Here is an 18,607-nt window from a genome sequence, read left to right on the forward strand (position 1 = left end):
TACACATGCAGACTAGACGTGCTCAGCCTCTCTCAATTCACTTCTATTGGGAGAAATCATGTGACCTCCCGCTGTGACCGCAATCCAGGAGAATCCGGACAGCGTGCACATCGCCAGTACTCAGTCACAGGGACGGACTGCAGACATGTCTGAGGAGCAGACAACCCCAGAGATTCTTCAGCCACCCTGCACTGACGATGGGGCGCTCCTAACCCTTCCACAAACTACACTGAAGTGCAATGTGCAGGGAAACCGCACGATCTGTAATGAAGCCCAATTGGAAACGTATTTTTTTCCACGCATTTAAGTAAAAAATGTGGCGAGCTGCGGATCTGCCACTAATAATGATGATGTCGTTCACCACGGCCGTGCAGCACCGGCAGGAGAGGTTTGGCCGCCGGTCATTACAGCACGTTATCTCTATGGAGAACGCAAGCGTCTGGTAAAGCAGCTGGCACTGGCCATACACAGCAGGGAGCATCCAGCGAGGGACTGGCTATCTGCGGCCGGGCCTGCTCTGTGATAAAGCACCTTGCCACAGCTGACCGACTACTGTCTGATCACAGGTCCATGGAGTCACATCGCACGTGCAGCCGGCCGATCACATCGCATCTACACTAATAATACGCCAATCTCGTCACACAAGCACTACAACTCCCGTGAGACCCTGCGCGGAATTCATCCCCAGCTTCCGGTGCTTGCTTCTCAGGACAGGTAGGACTTCCTGTGATGTCAGAGGCAGAGACTGAGAGAGCCCCAGGATACACAGAAAGCAGCGAGAGGGACAGAGAGGGGCCGCCGGAGAGCGAGGAGCTGGTCCCGGACGTGCTGGCTGGTGAGTGCGTGGTGTAACTAGTCACTGGCCCGTGTTACCTTATTGCATAGCCCGCTTACCTCACTGCCCGGACACTGGCAGTTTGCCAGAAGTTTGCCATCATTTGTACGTGGTGTATCCAGGGCGTGTACTGTGCCTTTCTTTTATATGGGCAGCTTTACTGCTTTGTGTGACCTGAGGGACGTACTTTCCTCTGTGCAGATTAGCAGTTTAAAGGACATCTATCAGGAGTGGAGAGAAAGAAGGGGCCTGGGAGAATGCAGGTGGAGACCCTCCTTACCCCCTACCATCAGGTGGGAACCTAGGGAGGAATCCAGGTGGAGACCCTCCTTACCCCCTACCATCAGGTGGGAACCTAGGGAGGAATCCAGGTGGAGACCCTCCTTACCCCCTACCATCAGGTGGGAACCTAGGGAGGAATCCAGGTGGAGACCCTCCTTACCCCCTACCATCAGGTGGGAACCTAGGGAGGAATCCAGGTGGAGACCCTCCTTACCCCCTACCATCAGGTGGGAACCTAGGGAGGAATCCAGGTGGAGACCCTCCTTACCCCCTACCATCAGGTGGGAACCTAGGGAGGAATCCTGGTTGAGACCCTCCTTACCCCCTACCATCAGGTGGGAACCTAGGGATGAATTCAGGTGGAGACCCTCCTTACCCCCTATCCTCAGGTGGGAACCTAGGGAGGAATCCAGGTGGAGACCCTCCTTACCCCCTACCATCAGGTGGAGACCCTCCTTACCCCCTACCATCAGGTGGGAACCTAGGGAGGAATCCAGGTGGATATCCTCCTTACCCTCCCCACCATCAGAAGGGAATCTAGGGAGGATTACAGGTGGCGTACCCCTTATCAGGAGATAATTTACTAATGTATTTTAATTTTCAGCTCCACTTCTGGCTTGTGCTTGAGAAATGAGCGCTTCCTGTGTTGGCATCTCATCAAAGCTATGTGTGAACAGTGCTGACAGAGAGCCTTATGTCAGAGCTAAGCCAGCCCCCTTCTCTCACAGCTGATACATAGAGAAGGACAGGCTTAGCTAGTGAAATCAGTCAGTCAGTTAGCAGTCTTCACCCACATAATCTATGATGTGCTGACACAGGAATGTTTTCGTCTATCGAGCACAGGGTTCGAAATGAAGATGTGAAACCTGGATCCAGGGCTGAATTAGGTGTTAGGCCACGACCCCACTATCAGTATTTGGTCAGTATTCGGTCAGTATTTTTTCTCAGGAGTGGGAACCAAAACTCAGGAACAGTCAGAGAAAGGCTGTGTGCCCACTATGCGATTTTCAAGCATTTTTGCCGCTGAATTTCCGCAGTGAAAACGCTTCGTAATACATGCCCCAATGATAATCCGCAAGTGCTGTGCACATGCTGCGGAAATTTCCGCTGCGAATTATCATTGTGGAAAAATCCGCAGCATGTCAATTATTTTTGCGGATAGTAAATCGCCACCATTGACTTGCATTGAATCACTTAATATCCGCATCACTACATGCGGATATTATCCGATTCAATGTGTGGATGGTACCCGGGTTTGGAGAAGAGGAGACTCTCCTCCAGACCCGGGTACCATAGTACCTGTAGTTAAAAAAGAATTAAAATAAAAAACATACTCACCTTCTGCCTCCCCCGGTCTCCTCAGCGATGCATCCTAGCTCCCCGGTGGCTTGCGATGGTGTAAAAGGACCTGCCATGACATTATTTAGTCATGCGACAGGTCATTCGACCGCTGACGTCTGCAATCGCGTGACCTGTCGCATGACTAAATGATGTCATGGCAGGTCCTTTTACACCTTCGCGAACCGCCGGGGAGCCAGTACGCACCGGAGAAGGAGACCAGGGGCCATCAGAAGGTGAGCATAATGTTTTTTTTTTGTTGTTATTTTTTACCATTTTTATTCTTTTTTTTAACTATTTACTTGGTCACACTATATAAATCCATGCCAGTTGCATGGATTTGTATAGTGTGACCAAGTCGTCAAGCACTTTTCCAAGTGATGCTAAAATGTCTTGCAAAAGCGCTTGATAACCTGCATGCAGAAATGCATGCAAAAACGCTTGACAAACGCTTCTACCTGGCAGGAAAAACGCATGTAAAACCCCTATGTGTTTTTCCTGCCAGGGAGATGCAGAAAAAATCCGGAGCATTTCTGCTTCTTGGGCACTGAGCTCCCACTCCTGGGGAAAAAATACTGATCGTGGGGCCGTGGCCTGAAGATGAGTATAATGTGTTTTTTTTATTTTATAATCTAAGGCTATGTGCCCACGTACGCAGCTTAAACGCTTGTGAAACGCTATGTTATCCGCCCCCCATGGTCCCCAATGTGATTACGCAAGTTCAATGCCCATGCTGCGGATTTTTCCGCAGCGTTTTTTCTGCGGGGAAAAATCCGCAGCATGTTCATTAATTTTGCGTTTCCGCAAGCTGAATTGCCTTTGCAGTGCAATAAAAAACGCAAGGCAATTCCGCAAGTGGAAATCGCGCAATAAACACCTGCGGAATTCCGCATGCATTTATCCGGGAGAGGACATGCAGAAAATTTCTGCTTCATTTCCGCAGCGTGGGCACATAGCCTAAGGCTGGGTGCCCACGTAGCGTTTTTCAAGCTTTTATGCTGCGGAATTTCTGTTAAACACTAGGTAATCCGCACCCCATGGTCCCCAAGGGGATTCCGCATGTTCTATGCACATGCTGCGGATTTTTCCGCAGCGTTTATGCTGCGTACAAAAATCCGCAGCATGTCATTTAATTTTGCGGAAGCGCAGCGGAACTCCCGCCATTGACTTGCATAGAAACCGCGACTGTACATTTGTACAAGTGTCTCTATGTGCGGATGGTACCCAGTTCTGGAGGAGAGGAGACTCTCATCCAGACCTGGGTACCATTGTACCTGTAAAAAAAGAATAAAATAACAAATAAAGTTATATTCACCTGTCCGGCGGCTTCACAGTCATGTGACCGCAGGCCCTTCACCGCTCTGTCTCGCGATATGCCGGCAGCCGGGAACCAGACAGGAACGAGCGCTGCTGCACACACCGGGGCCTCGGGGGTGAGTATAGCTTTATTTGTTTTTATTTTTACGATCACACTGTATAAATCCATGCCGTTTGCATGGATTTATACTGTGTGACCTAGTTGTCAAGCACTTTCCAAGTGATGCTATCGCCTGGAAAGCGCTTGTCAATCTGCATGCGGAAACACATGTGGATCCGCATGTATTCTGCAGGAAAAACGCATGCACAATCTGCATGCGTTTTTTCTGCCAGGGAGATGCAGAAATGCTGCTGAAATTTTCTGCATCGTGGGCACATAGCCTTATGGTCACTACTCCCTGCTGATTCTCCTGGATCTCTCTGCCGCATTTGACACTGTGGATCACCAGCTCCTCCTCACTATGCTCCGCTCTATAGGCCTCAAGGAAACAGCTCTCTCTTGGTTCTCCTCCTACCTCTCTGAGCGCTCCTTCACTGTGTCTTTTGTAGGCTCCTTTTCCTCTCTCCTTCTCCTTACATCTGGGTTCCTCAAGGATCAGTCCTAGGCCCCCTTCTTTTCTCCTTATACACTGCTCCTATTGGACAAACAATCAGCAGATTCGGTATTCAGTACCATCTGATGACACCCAATTATATACACTTCTTCTCCGGTCATCACCCCTGCATTATTACAAAATACCAGTGATTGTCTTTCTGCTGTCTCGAACATTATGTCCTCCCTCTAGCTAAAATTGAATCTGTGAAAAACTGAACTACTCGTATTTCCTCCCTCCACTAAAATACCCGTGCCCGATATGGCCATTTCCATTTGTGGCTCCACCATTATTCCCCAGCAACATGCCCGCTGTCTTGGGGTCATACTTGATTTAGATCTTTCCTTCACTCCCCACATCAAATCACTCAGTCGCTCGTGTCATCTACACCTCAAAAACATCTCTAGAGTCAGAACTTTTCTTACCATTGACTCGGCAAAAACTCTTACTGTAGCTCTTATTCATTCTCGTCTGGACTATTACAACTCTTCACTAATCGGTCTCCCTCTTACCAAACTTTCCCCTCTCTAATCCGTCCTGAATGCAGCAGCCAGGATCATATTCCTCACCAACCGATATACTGACGCCTGTTCCCTGTGCCAGTCATTGCACTGGTTACCCATCCAATACAGAGTTCAATATAAACTTATCACTCTTACCCACAAAGCTCTCCATGATTCAGCACCACTCTATATCTCCTCCCTTGTCTCAGTCTACCACCCTACCCGTGCCCTCCGTTCTGCCAATGACTTAAAACTAAAATCCTCCATAATCCGAACCTCCCATTCCCGTCTCCAAGATTTCTTGTGTGCTGCGCCAATTCTTTGGAATGCTCTACCCAGGACAGTTCGATTAATTCCCAATACCCACAGTTTTAAGCATTCCCTAAAAACCCATTTTTTAGACTCAACACATTTATCTAACTGTCCTAGTTTGGCCCATATTAAAATTTTCTTCAAAATCATGTTCATACCATCCATGCACTGATTAGCCTCTGTCTGTACTGTACACATACTGGCTGGCGACCAGTTCATGTAGTGTTATGTAGTTACCCTTTTTAGTATATTATGGCTGCCTGTATTATACAATATATGTACATTCTACCTTTTGTGTCTCCCCTATTTCCTTATAGACTGTAAGCTTGCGAGCAGGGCCCTCCCTCCTATTAATATCTGAGTTATGCTTATTCTGTGACGTCTGTATAAGTCCTCCTAAAATTATGCGTTTTTGTGCACCTGCGGAAACTGACATGAGGTGCGTTTTCAGATCCGCAGCATGTCTATTACTCTTGCGGAAACACATGTGGATTTTCCTCATAAACTTCCATCAGATGAGGAAAATCCGCATGCGTGAAAAACGCATGTGTGTTTTGTGTGCTTTTCCACAGTTGAAATGCACACAAAAACGCTACATGATGATCAATAAAGTTTGTTAAAAAAAAAACTATTCTCTAATTTCAACATGAAAAACGCATGCATAAAAAACTCTTAAAAAAAACGCATGCGGCAAAACCGCATGTAAAAACCGCAAGTAACCTAATTTGCATATTAGTTGCGGAAATGGTACAGAAATTCTGCAGCGTCAAAACTGCAGCAAATCCGCACCATGTGCACATACCCGAACTGTATCGCTGATTCCCAGACGCCTGTACGTGTGATTCTGATGACACACGGATGTTATCCGTGTGTCATCAGTGTGCACGTGTGCGGGACGTTTTGCGACGCGTGCTGCATGTAAAAAACTAACAAGTCAGCGTGTTTTGCCCACTGACACACACTGTATGGAAACACACTGACATGGGCACAGACTCATTCATTTGAGTGGGTCTACATGTGGAAACTGTCACCAAATGTACTGGATACAATGACGTGTGAAAGAGGCCTAAGAAAATGTCAGGAAAATGTTATTAGAAAAGTTGAGCATTATATGGGGTTAATCAGAATCACTTTAAATTATTGTGTAGGGACTACTACACTGCTCAAAAAAATAAAGGGAACACTCAAATAACACATCCTAGATCTGAATGAATGAAATATTCTCATTGAATACTTTGTTCTGTACAAAGTTGAATGTGCTGACAACAAAATCACACAAAAATCATCAATGGAAATCAAATTTATTAACCAATTGAGGCCTGGATTTGGAGTCACCCCCAAAATTAAAGTGGAAAAACGCACTACAGGCTGATCTAACTTTGATGTAATGTCCTTAAAACAAGTCAAAATGAGGCTCAGTATTGTGTGTGGCCTCCACTTGCCTGTATGACCTCCCTACAATGCCTGGGCATGCTCCTGATGAGGTTGCGGATGGTCTCCTGTGGGATCTCCTCCCAGACCTGGACTAAAGCATCCGCCAACTCCTAGACAGTCTGTGGTGCAACATGACGTTGGTGGATGGAGCGAGACATGATGTCCCAGATGTGCTCAATCGGATTCAGGTCTGGGGAACGGGCGGGCCAGTCCATAGCTTCAATGCCTTCATCTTGCAGGAACTGCTGACACACTCCAGCCACATTAGGTCTGGCGTTGTCCTGCATTACGAGGAACTCAGGGCCACCCGCACCAGCACATGGTCTCACAAGGGGTCTGAGGACCTCATCTCGGTACCTAATGGCAGTCAGGCTACCTCTGGCGAGCATATGGAGGGCTGTGCGGCCCTCCAAAGAAATGCCACTCCACACCATTACTGACCCACTGCCAAACCGGTCATGCTGAAGGATGTTGCAGGCAGCAGATCGCTCTCCACGTCGTCTTCAGACTGTCACGTCTGTCACATGTGCTCAGTGTGAGCCTGTTTTCATCTGTGAAGAACACAGGGCGCCAGTGGCGACTTTGCCAATCCTGGTGTTCTGTGGCAAATGCCAAGCATCCTGCACGGTGTTGGGCTGTGAGGACAACCCCCATCTGTGGACGTCGGGCCCGTATATCACCCTCATGTAGTCAGTTTTCAACCGTTTGTGCAGACACATGCACATTTGTGGCCTGCTTGAGGTCATTTTGCAGGGCTCTGGCAGATCTCCTCCTGTTCCTCCTTGCACAAAGGCGGAGGTAGCAGTCCTGCTGCTGGGTTGTTGCCCTCCTTTGGCCCCCTCCACGTCTCCTGGTGTACTTGCCTGTCTCCTGGTAGCGCCTCCAGCCTCTGGACACTACGGTGACAGACACAGCAAACCTTCTTGCCACAGCTCGCATTGATGTGCCATCCTGGATGAGCTGCACTACCTGAGCAACTTCTGTGGGTTGTAGAGTCGGTCTCATGCTACCACGACTGTGAGAGCACAACCAACATTCAAAAGTGACCAAAACATCAGCCAGAAAGCATTGGTACTGAGATGTGGTCTGTGGTCCCCCATCTGCAGAACCGCTCCTTTATTGAGTGTGTCTTGATAATTGCCAATAATTTCCATCTATTGTCTATTCCATTTGCACAACAGCATGTGAAAATGATTGTCAATCAGTGTTGCTTCCTAAGTGAACAGTTTGATTTCACAGAAGTTTGATTTACTTGGAGTTACAGTACAGACCAAAAGTTTGGACACACCTTCTCATTTGAAGATTTTTCTGTATTTTCATGACTTTGAAAATTGTACTTTCACACTGAAGGCATCAAAACTATGAATTAACACATGTGGAATTATATACTTAGCAAAAAAGTGTGAAACAACTGAAAGTATGTCTTATATTCTAGGTTCTTCAAAGTAGCCAACTTTTGCTTTGACGACTGCTTGCACACTCTTGGCATTCTCTTGATGAGCTTCAAGAGGTAGTCACCGGAAATGGTCTTCCAACAATCTTGAAGGAGTTCCCAGAGATGCTTAGCACTTGTTGGCCCTTTTGCCTTCACTCTGCGCTCCAGCTCACCCCAAACCATCTCGATTGGGTTCAGGTCTGGTGACTGTGGAGGCCAGGTCATCTGGCGTAGCACCCCATTACTCTCCATCTTGGTCAAATAGCCCTTACACAGCCTGGAGGTGTGTTTGGGGTCATTGTCCTGTTGAAAAAGAAATGATGGTCCAACTAAACGCAAACTGGATGGAATAGCATGCCGCTGCAAGATGCTGTGGTAGCCATACTGGTTCAGTATGCCTTCAATTTTGAATAAATCCCCAACAGTGTCACCAGCAAAGCCCCCCCACACCATCACACCTCCTCCTCCATGCTTCACGGTGGGAACCAGGCATGTAGAGTCCATCCGTTCATCTTTTCTGCGTCGCACAAAGACTCGGTGGTTGAAACCAAAGATCTCAAATTTGGACTCATCAGGGCAAAGCACAGATTTCCACTGGTCTAATGTCCATTCCTTGTGTTCTTTAGCCCAAACAAGTTTCTTCTGCTTGTTGCCTGTCCTTAGCAGTGGTTTCCTAGCAGCTATTTTACCATGAAGGCCTGCTGCACAAAGTCTCTTCTTAACAGTTGTTGTAGAGATGTGTCTGCTGCTAGAACTCTGTGTGGCATTGACCTGGTCTCTAATCTGAGCTGCTGTTAACCTGCGATTTGTGAGGCTGGTGACTCGGATAAACTTATCCTCAGAAGCAGAGGTGACTCTTGGTCCTCCTTTCCTGGGGCGGTCCTCATGTGAACCAGTTTCTTTGTAGCGCTTGATGGTTTTTGCAACTGCACTTGGGGACACTTTCAAAGTTTGCCCAATTTTTTGGACTGACTGACCTTCATTTCTTAAAGTAATGATGGCCACTCGTTTTTCTTTACTTAGCTGCTTTTTTTCTTGCCATAATACAAATTCTAACAGTCTATTCAGTAGGACTATCAGCTGTGTATCCACCAGACTTCTGCACAACACAACTGATGGTCCCAACCCCATTTATAAGGCAAGAAATCCCACTTATTAAACCTGACAGGGCACACCTGTGAAGTGAAAACCATTTTCGGTGACTACCTCTTGAAGCTCATCAAGAGAATGCCAAGAGTGTGCAAAGCCGTCATCAAAGCAAAAGGTGGCTACTTTGAAGAACCTAGAATATAATACATATTTTCAGTTGTTTCACACTTTTTTGTTAAGTATATAATTCCACATGTGTTAATTCATAGTTTTGATGCCTTCAGTGTGAATGTACAATTTTCATAGTCATGAAAATATAGAAAAATCTTTAAATGAGAAGGTGTGTCCAAACTTTTGGTCTGTACTGTATATTCTGTTGTTTAAGTGTTCCCTTTATTTTTTTGAGCAGATGTCCAATTGTCACTTATGAGTGCTACGTGTTTTTCTCAGATAGCTCTCATACCTGTGATAGTCTATGGGGCCATGCACATGTCCTAATTTTTCCAATAAAAAATTGGACTACACTCGAATGATATCTGAATGCAGTCCGATTTTTCACGGGCTGTCAAAATGGAGAAATTTTTTCCCCTCCAAGCTTGAAAAAAAGCAGACCGCACTGAGACCAAAGTCTGGCAAGAATAATCAGTTAATTTTTCTCATACATGGAAAAATCGGACATGTTAATGAGCCCTTAGCATAAGTTTAACTACACAACCACATCTCCAAATATAAGAGGGTGTCCACACTTATGCAACCTCATTATTTTAGTTTTGTTTTTATTTCCCCCCTCCAAAATGACTTCCGTTTGTTTCTCAGTGGATTTATACAGATTGACATTTTGCATTTTTTGCAGTGTTTTTCTTGGAGGGGAGGTGGGGTTGTGTGTTAAAAAAAAAAACATTTTACAGTATTAGCAAAATAAATGAGATTTTTAAAATCTCATTCACATGCTGCAGTTTTTTTCTTCACTATTTTTGTGCTGCTGTCTTAGGCTATGTTCACACACATTGGGTTTTGCAGCGTATTTTGCTTCAGATTTTATGCAAATTTTCAGCTGCGTTTTGCAGTACCAGCAAAGTCTATGAGAAACCAGAATTCTCTGTTCACACATGTTGTCTTTTCTTTGCTGCGTATTTTGTGACTTGGTTGTGTTTTTGGAAAATAGAGCATGTCACTTACTTCAGCGTTTTTCACCCATAAAAAATAATGGGTGGTCAAAAAAACGCAGCAAAAACGCAACAAAAAACACACCAAAACCTGCATTTTTAGCGCAGCTGTTTTTCTGGCAGAGAAAAGTTAGCAACAGATTTGCAGCAGAAAAAAACATGACATGTGCGAACATAGCCTTGGGCTATGTTCACACACGTCGTGTTATGCTGAGTATTTTGCAGCAAATTTTCAGATACGTTTTGCACTACCAGCAAAGTGTATGAGAAACCAGAATTCTCTGTTCACACGTGTTGCTCTCTGTTTGCTGCTTATTTTCTGCCTTTGTTGTGTTTTCAGAAAATAGAGCGTGTCACTACTTTCAGCGTTTTTCACCGTTTTTTCACCCATAGAGAGTAATGGGTGGTGAAAAAAACGCAGCTACATTTTTTTTCAGTTTTTTTAATGGCAAAATATGGGTTCTATTTTGTGATTAACCATCTTGTCTTGGTCACTGAGATGGTTGTTTGTATTGGGGGTAGTGATGAGCAAGCATGCTCGTTGCTCAAGATTTACGAGCATGCTCGGGTGTTTTCCGAGTATCTTCAGCGTGCTCGGGCGTTATGCTGGAGTCGCTCCATGCTCATGACTTGACTGTTTGACAGCTTTAATACATGTGAGGAATGCCTGTTTCTTAGGAATTCTTCATTTATTAAACTGTCAAACGGTTGCAAATCATGAGCAGGGAGTGACTAAACCATAACGCCCAAGCACGCTGAAGATACTCGGCGAGCACCCGAGCATGCTCGCCGAAAGGGTTAACAGAACATGTTCACTCATCAGGAATTGGGAGAGTTTAATTAAATTAGTGATGTGTAATCATTAGCTGAGCTACCTGTGAGGTGAGATTGAACAATACCTGTGGCCCAGTGAGGTGTGAAATTGAACAATGCATGTGCAACTCAATGGCAGACCCCACAGTGTAAAAGTAAATAGTGTCATACAAACTCAATGCATTGCCAGTGTCTAAACTATACCTGAACAATTCACCTCCCCCACTATGCCAAAAACAGAATGAGATTTTTTTTTTCACAGAACTTTATGTACATGTATGAATACAGACAGAAGGACAGTGATTAAAGCCCTGCAAAACCTGCATTTTTGACGCAGCTGTTTTGGTGGTATTATAATGCTTTTCTGCATAGTGCAAAAAAAAAAAAATTAATGCAAAAGACAGAATAGAAAAATATCAGACACCAGCTGCTCCCAATGAGTTAGTAAATTCAAGGGTCCATTGAATTTCTGTCAGTGTTTGTCATTTTACCAGAGAAAAATGCATAGCATGCTGTGCTACTAGTCTGGTAAAGTATCCCCATTAGGGTATGTGCCCATGATCCGGAGCCACATTATACAAATGAGCAGTGTGATTTTTTTTTTTTTTTTTTTCTCAAATGTGGACTTTCTTCATAGAGGTTAGGGGTGGACCCGAAAGGGAAATTGACATCTTGCGATCTGGAAAGATGTGCTGTATGTTAGCAGGTGAGCCGCAGGAGCACAGAGACTCGTAGTGGACATGAGATTTCTACAAATCCCATCCACCATGCTGTAACATCTGGCCGCTGTGGGTCTGTCTGGGTGTCTCTTATGTCCATTTCTGATCCTAAAGCATGCGCAGTGACACTGCAGCAGTGACCACACGATACATAGACGGCGCACGCGTTGGGAGCCACAAATCACAGCGTGTGTGCACTGAAGCTGGTAATCACACAGCCTCAGTGCGCACGCTCTGGACCATCGGCCCGACATGTGCAAATGCGCATGCTCCCCACAAACCTAGCGCTTGCCAGGAGCAGTATTCAAAGGTCACGGGCAGCGCCAGTACTAACTGAATGCTGCGCCCGCTCATGACTGAATCTGAGAATCGCTCCCCTATGACTGAATACGAGCAGGTAGTACAAAGTATATAAAACGCTATAAAATCATTATATTACCAACTATTTTCATGAAAACAGCTTGTTAGTGATGCACTAGTGATGGGGGCAGTGCAGGGCCGATGTCAGCACCCGAGCAAGTGCCGGGGCCCTGAGCAGGCAGGGGGGTCCCACTCGCCGTCGGGCACCCCGCCGCGCTATGCAACCCGTGAGCAGAGGAGAGCGGTGTCAGCTCCCTCCCCCCCCCCCTGCTTGCTAAGGGCCCCAGCTGCCGGCGCAATACTTGCCTCTCCCCGTGCCTCCGCAGCAGGTCCTGTCTCTTCCGTGGCTGCTGCAGAGTGACGTCTCAGGTCAGAGGGCGCTTTGACATCTTTCCACCGCGCTCTCTCCTGAGCCGTCACAACGCAGAGTGAGAAGATGCTGACGCGCGTGAGGTGTCAGGAGCAGTGGCATCAGGTGAGAAGTGAGGTGAATATTTGATTTTTTTTTTTTTTTTTATTGTATGGAGGCATGGGACATTATATGGTGGGGTGGGGGTTGTGACATACTTCATGGGGCATTATAAGCGAGGGGGGGGGTGTGACATCCTGCATGGGGCATTATAAGGGAGGGGGGGGTGTGACATCCTGCATGGGGCATTATAAGTGAGGGGGGGTGTGTGACATCCTGCATGGGGCATTATAAGGGAGGGGGGGTGTGTGACATCCTGCATGGGGCATCATAAGGGAGGGGGTGGGTGTGACACCCTGAATGGAGCATTATAAGGCGGGGGGGGGTGTTACAGTCTGCAAGGGGCATTATAAGGGAGGGGGTGTGTGTGACATCCTCCATGGGGCATTATAAGGGGGGGGTGATGACGCGCCCCCTGGGACATATTCCTTTTTGAGGGGAATACCCGGCACCGGATCAGATGGGGGGTTGTAGTCTCCGAGCGGCTGTGACCCGGTCCCGTGCCCAGGGCGTCAAGCTCAGTGTGATGTGGCAGTTCTACAGATGTTACTAAAGTTCTTTTGTGTCGACTACGCCACCCGTTGTGATGCGGTCACTGTGGCCGCCGCTGCAGCAGGATCCGCTGAGGCTGATGGTGGGTGCGCAGCTTGGTGGGATAACCCCCAACGGGAGGGGTATAGCCTCAGGGAGGACAGGTGCAGAGGATGGGGGTTGTGGTGGTGCAGTGCAGACGGCAATGAAGACAGAGTCGGGTAGTGCAGTTAAGGGTGTTTACTTACTGCAGATGTTGTACTGGTCACTCCAGCTGCGAGTGACCACCCGAGCCGTGCTGCGTCCACCAGGTCCTGGATCCAGCCAACCCCCAAACAAGTCCGGAGCGTGGCCCTGAGCTCTCCCTCTGTCCTTTCTTCAGCCGTCCCCACCAGTGATCCACCTAGGTCCAGCTCCCTCGGGCCTTCTGTTGGGACACCCTTGGCCCTGGGTTCCCTGACCCTTCATGTGGTGTGCCTTCGGGGTGGATGTGATGGGTGACCGTGGCAGACGCTGCCCACGGTCTCCGGTCTCTGGCTGGGGTGTGTTTTCAGCCCCCACCAGTTTGGGTTCCGGTACCCTTTTGCTGACTCCTCACCCGGTGCTCTAATTTGGGTTCTTGGGTCCCTTCAGTCTTCCCCCTCTGGGTCTTTCTCTGCTCCACTCTCTCTCTCTCCAGGGCTGCTGTTTCCTTCTCTCTGCTGATTTGTTCTCTGCATCAGACAGGCTCCTCTCCAACTGACTTGTTCTCTACAACTGACCCTGATTCTAGTTGGTGCCCACCTTATATATCCCTCTATGTGTGAGCTCAGGTGACCAGCACCCAATGAGCTCCTATCACTACCCAAACTGCTCCCCCTATCTGCCCCTACACTACATGGGATGTTCCACCCCCCTCCCACTCCAGCCAGGAACAGACTCGGTCGTACCTGCACATTTCTAAGTGGGAGTACCGTTGGTCTGTTCCTCGGAAATGGGATGTATGTAGTGCATGCAGCCTACCGAGCTCAGTTCCACACTCCATCCTTACCCGGGAGTGGAATACCACACCTCTGGGTTGAGGTGCAATGCCCCTGTAGCAGCCGAATCCTCAGGGTGCTACATTCCCCCCTGGTAAATCACAGCACGTCCTCGGGCTGTAAGACATAAACACCAAAACATACAAAATTTTTCATATAAACATAATAAAACATATAAAACATTATATATATAAAACTTTTCATATAAACATTCTCGTCGTCTCTGGTTTCAGGTTCCTCCTCCGGACACTGTGCAACGTGTGTCCGGGAAAAGTACGACAGTCTCTTAGAAAAACTGGTTTTCTATAAAACCGGTAGGGGGCGCTTTAGGACGCGCAACTATTTACAGGGGAAGTTGGCCGCTCTCAGTCCTCGGCCAGGTAGAGGGAAGGGAATGGCTGCTCACAGTCCTCAGCCTGTAGGATGAAGGGGTTAACGGGTAAACAGTTCACTGGTCCCAACGGGGACTATTTTAGCAGCAACGGTTCACTGTGCCCCGACGGGCAACTATATACAGTCTCTACTCCCGTCCTCAACGACGGCTCCCTCCTGCTTTTTCTTGGCGATACGGTGTTGCTTCAGACCCGTCCGGGTCCTCTGGCTCCTCCTCCCCGTACCGCAACTCCTCCTCCGTCAAGCGGTGTACGTGGAGGGCGTAAGGTCCTTTGGCACACTTGTGCCGGGTGAAAGTGACCTCGTCTCCTACGTAGAGGTCACGGCCTTTGTGACCTTCCGGCAGGTGGGACTCGACGTCTCTGCGGGTCACAAAAACGTCACCGCGGTTGTTACGGTCCCGAATAAAGCCCCACCCATGCTGCGGGTTGAACTTTATCACCGTCCCGATGGTGCGGGGACAGTGCGCTGCACGGGGGTTCCTCCTAGTCCGGCTCTTCTGCTCCGCGCTCCGGATTTGGGCCTGTTGTTCTCTGACCCGCCTCTCCTCCCGTTCTCTCGCAAACTCTGCTAGCTGCTGACGACAACACTCAGTACGCTCAGCGGCGACTGCCCGAGTTTCTCCGGTGAACCCCATCAAATCTTCTCCCGTGGGGTCCCACTCAAACTGTGCTTCCGCTAGCGGGGGCGAGATCCGTGCCACGGGCTTTGGAGCCGGAATCAGGGGTTCATCCAGGGGTCTTAGTTTCTGCTGCCGTTCCAGCTCATGGTATCCTTCGGGCCAGATGAAGGGCCGCCCGTCCGGCCATGTGAGCTGGCTGAACAAGTCCTCCCCCAGGTGTGGCACCCTTGGTTTTACGGGCGCGGGCGCGGTGGTGGTGGCGCCCGGGTTGCCCAGGCCTTGCGGCCAGGCCTGGGGCACCTGGAAGGTGAAGGGCACCGTTAGGACGGCGGCGCCCTGGGCTACCTGGCCTTGCGGCCAGGCCGGAGGCTCCGCGGAGGTAGGGGGCGCTGTTGGTGATGCGGCGCCCGGGGGTACTAGGCCTTGCGACCAGGCTGGTGGTATTTCCTGCTTTGTCACGCTCCGGGTCGAGGCGCGTGACGTCACAGGGGTCGCTGCGGCGGCTTCCGGTCGGGGCCTAGTCCATAGCGGTGACATGGCGGCTACGGGCACAGCAGGGGGACTTTCGGGCTCTGCGACGGGGAGCTGGGGCAGGTAAGCGGTGTCACGGCTTGGGGTATAGGCGTCCCCTTTACCTGCCTCCATGCGTTCGGCTCCCTTCTCGGCGCCGTCTCCGGCCTTGGGTCCTCCCGCGCCATCCTCAGAGGCGGTCTGCTTCCTCTTCCAGGGTAGCGTGCTCCGTTGACTGGTCTCAGCTTGCTGGGTCATCTCCCGGCTCCATTCCGCCAATATCTCGCGCTGTACCCGGGCCATCCTCCGTGCGAGGCCCTCCAGGGCAGTTTGTGCACACTCCCGGTCTCGGGGGAGCTGCGCTAAGATCTCCGCTAGACCTAGCGGGGTTGTGGACTCTAGCAGGCTCCTGACCATCGGGTCGGTGCTGCTCTGCTCTTCTTCCGGCAGGCTCCTGGCCAGCGGGCCGGTGCTGTTCTGCTTTCTCTCCATCTCCGGGTAAGCTCCTCCGCTACTCCTCGTTAGACCTCTTGCCTCCGGGTGCGCTCGCTCCAGACTGCTCCAAGCGACACCCATCTTTTCTCTTCTCCTTCGTCTCCTCCCATTTAGAGGGCGGTCCCGGGGCATCTCGGTGACTGTCAGCTCCAGGGGCAGTTCTTTCACGCTGACAGACACCTCTAGCATCACAGTCTCTGTTGGTGGGGGCGGTTTCCACTTTTGGCGCCATTTTCTGTCCTGGCCCACGATGGGAGGTGGCCTCTTGCCCTCCTTTGGCACGCCCATAATGGCGTCCGCTGCTCTTCCAAGGCGGGAAATCTGCGGTTTTGGCGGGAAGCGTCGCCCAGTGGCGGGAAACTCTGCAGATGTCGGGAACAAGCTGGAAATGGCGGACAATCGGCGGGAAACGACTGGTGATGGAGTCCGATGGCGTGGACCCTCCGGAACCGGCGGGAGACTTCTTTCAGAGGTAAACTTGCACTTTTCTTCAGGCACGCAGTACCCGGGTGTTGCGGGCACGTAATCCTGCCGACTACGCCAAAGTTGACGCGCCCCCTGGGACATATTCCTTTTTGAGGGGAATACCTGGCACCGGATCAGATGGGGGGTTGTAGTCTCCGAGCGGCTGTGACCCGGTCCCGTGCCCAGGGCGTCAAGCTCAGTGTGATGTGGCAGTTCTACAGATGTTACTAAAGTTCTTTTGTGTCGACTACGCCACCCGTTGTGATGCGGTCACTGTGGCCGCCGCTGCAGCAGGATCCGCTGAGGCTGATGGTGGGTGCGCAGCTTGGTGGGATAACCCCCAACGGGAGGGGTATAGCCTCAGGGAGGACAGGTGCAGAGGATGGGGGTTGTGGTGGTGCAGTGCAGACGGCAATGAAGACAGAGTCGGGTAGTGCAGTTAAGGGTGTTTACTTACTGCAGATGTTGTACTGGTCACTCCAGCTGCGAGTGACCACCCGAGCCGTGCTGCGTCCACCAGGTCCTGGATCCAGCCAACCCCCAAACAAGTCCGGAGCGTGGCCCTGAGCTCTCCCTCTGTCCTTTCTTCAGCCGTCCCCACCAGTGATCCACCTAGGTCCAGCTCCCTCGGGCCTTCTGTTGGGACACCCTTGGCCCTGGTTTCCCTGACCCTTCATGTGGTGTGCCTTCGGGGTGGATGTGATGGGTGACCGTGGCAGACGCTGCCCACGGTCTCCGGTCTCTGGCTGGGGTGTGTTTTCAGCCCCCACCAGTTTGGGTTCCGGTACCCTTTTGCTGACTCCTCACCCGGTGCTCTAATTTGGGTTCTTGGGTCCCTTCAGTCTTCCCCCTCTGGGTCTTTCTCTGCTCCACTCTCTCTCTCTCCAGGGCTGCTGTTTCCTTCTCTCTGCTGATTTGTTCTCTGCATCAGACAGGCTCCTCTCCAACTGACTTGTTCTCTACAACTGACCCTGATTCTAGTTGGTGCCCACCTTATATATCCCTCTATGTGTGAGCTCAGGTGACCAGCACCCAATGAGCTCCTATCACTACCCAAACTGCTCCCCCTATCTGCCCCTACACTACATGGGATGTTCCACCCCCCTCCCACTCCAGCCAGGAACAGACTCGGTCGTACCTGCACATTTCTAAGTGGGAGTACCGTTGGTCTGTTCCTCGGAAATGGGATGTATGTAGTGCATGCAGCCTACCGAGCTCAGTTCCACACTCCATCCTTACCCGGGAGTGGAATACCACACCTCTGGGTTGAGGTGCAATACCCCTGTAGCAGCCGAATCCTCAGGGTGCTACAGTGACATCCTCCATGGGGCATTATAAGGGAGGGGGGGGTGACATCCTCCATGGGGCAGTATAAGGGGGGGTGACATCCTCCATGGGGCAGTATAAGGGAGGGGGGGTGACATCCTGCATGGGGCATTATAAGGGAGGGGGGGTGACATCCTGCATGGGGCATTATAAGGGAGGGGGGGCGACATCCTGCATGGGGCATTATAAGGGAGGGGGGGTGACATCCTGCATGGGGCATTATAAGGGAGGGGTGTGTGTGTGACATCCTGCATGGGGCATTATAAGGGAGGGGGGGTGACATCCTGCATGGGGCATTATGTGGGGGGGCACAGCCTGCATGGGGCATTTTGTGGGGGAGCACAGCCTGCATGGGGCATTATGTGGGGGGGGGCACAGCCTGCATGGGGCATTATGTGGGGGGGGGCACAGCCTGCATGGGGCATTATGTGGGGGGGCACAGCCTGCATGGGGCATTTTGTGGGGGAGCACAGCCTGCATGGGGCATTATGTGGGGGGGGGCACAGCCTGCATGGGGCATTATGTGGGGGGGGGCACAGCCTGCATGGGGCATTATGTGGGGGGGGGGCACAGCCTGCATG

At 50.2% G+C, this 18,607-nt stretch overlaps 1 protein-coding gene across 2 annotated transcripts in view; it reads left to right on the plus strand.

Annotated features, from left to right (window-relative positions):
* The first annotated feature begins 683 nt into the window (after window positions 1-683).
* PHACTR4 (phosphatase and actin regulator 4) overlaps window positions 684-18,607 on the plus strand; it is a 162,586-nt gene continuing 144,662 nt past the window's right edge. For both annotated transcript variants that reach the window (XM_073666208.1, XM_073666209.1), the window contains exon 1: window positions 684-835. In XM_073666208.1, coding sequence (XP_073522309.1) covers window positions 730-835 — 106 coding nt within the window. In that variant the 5' untranslated portion in view covers window positions 684-729. The remainder of the gene's footprint in view (window positions 836-18,607) is intronic.

This window comes from Phyllobates terribilis, unplaced genomic scaffold, assembly GCF_046119375.1.
Source record: "Phyllobates terribilis strain yellow unplaced genomic scaffold, ASM4611937v1 Scaffold_2__4_contigs__length_985480577, whole genome shotgun sequence".
Taxonomy (NCBI): Eukaryota; Metazoa; Chordata; class Amphibia; order Anura; family Dendrobatidae; genus Phyllobates; species Phyllobates terribilis.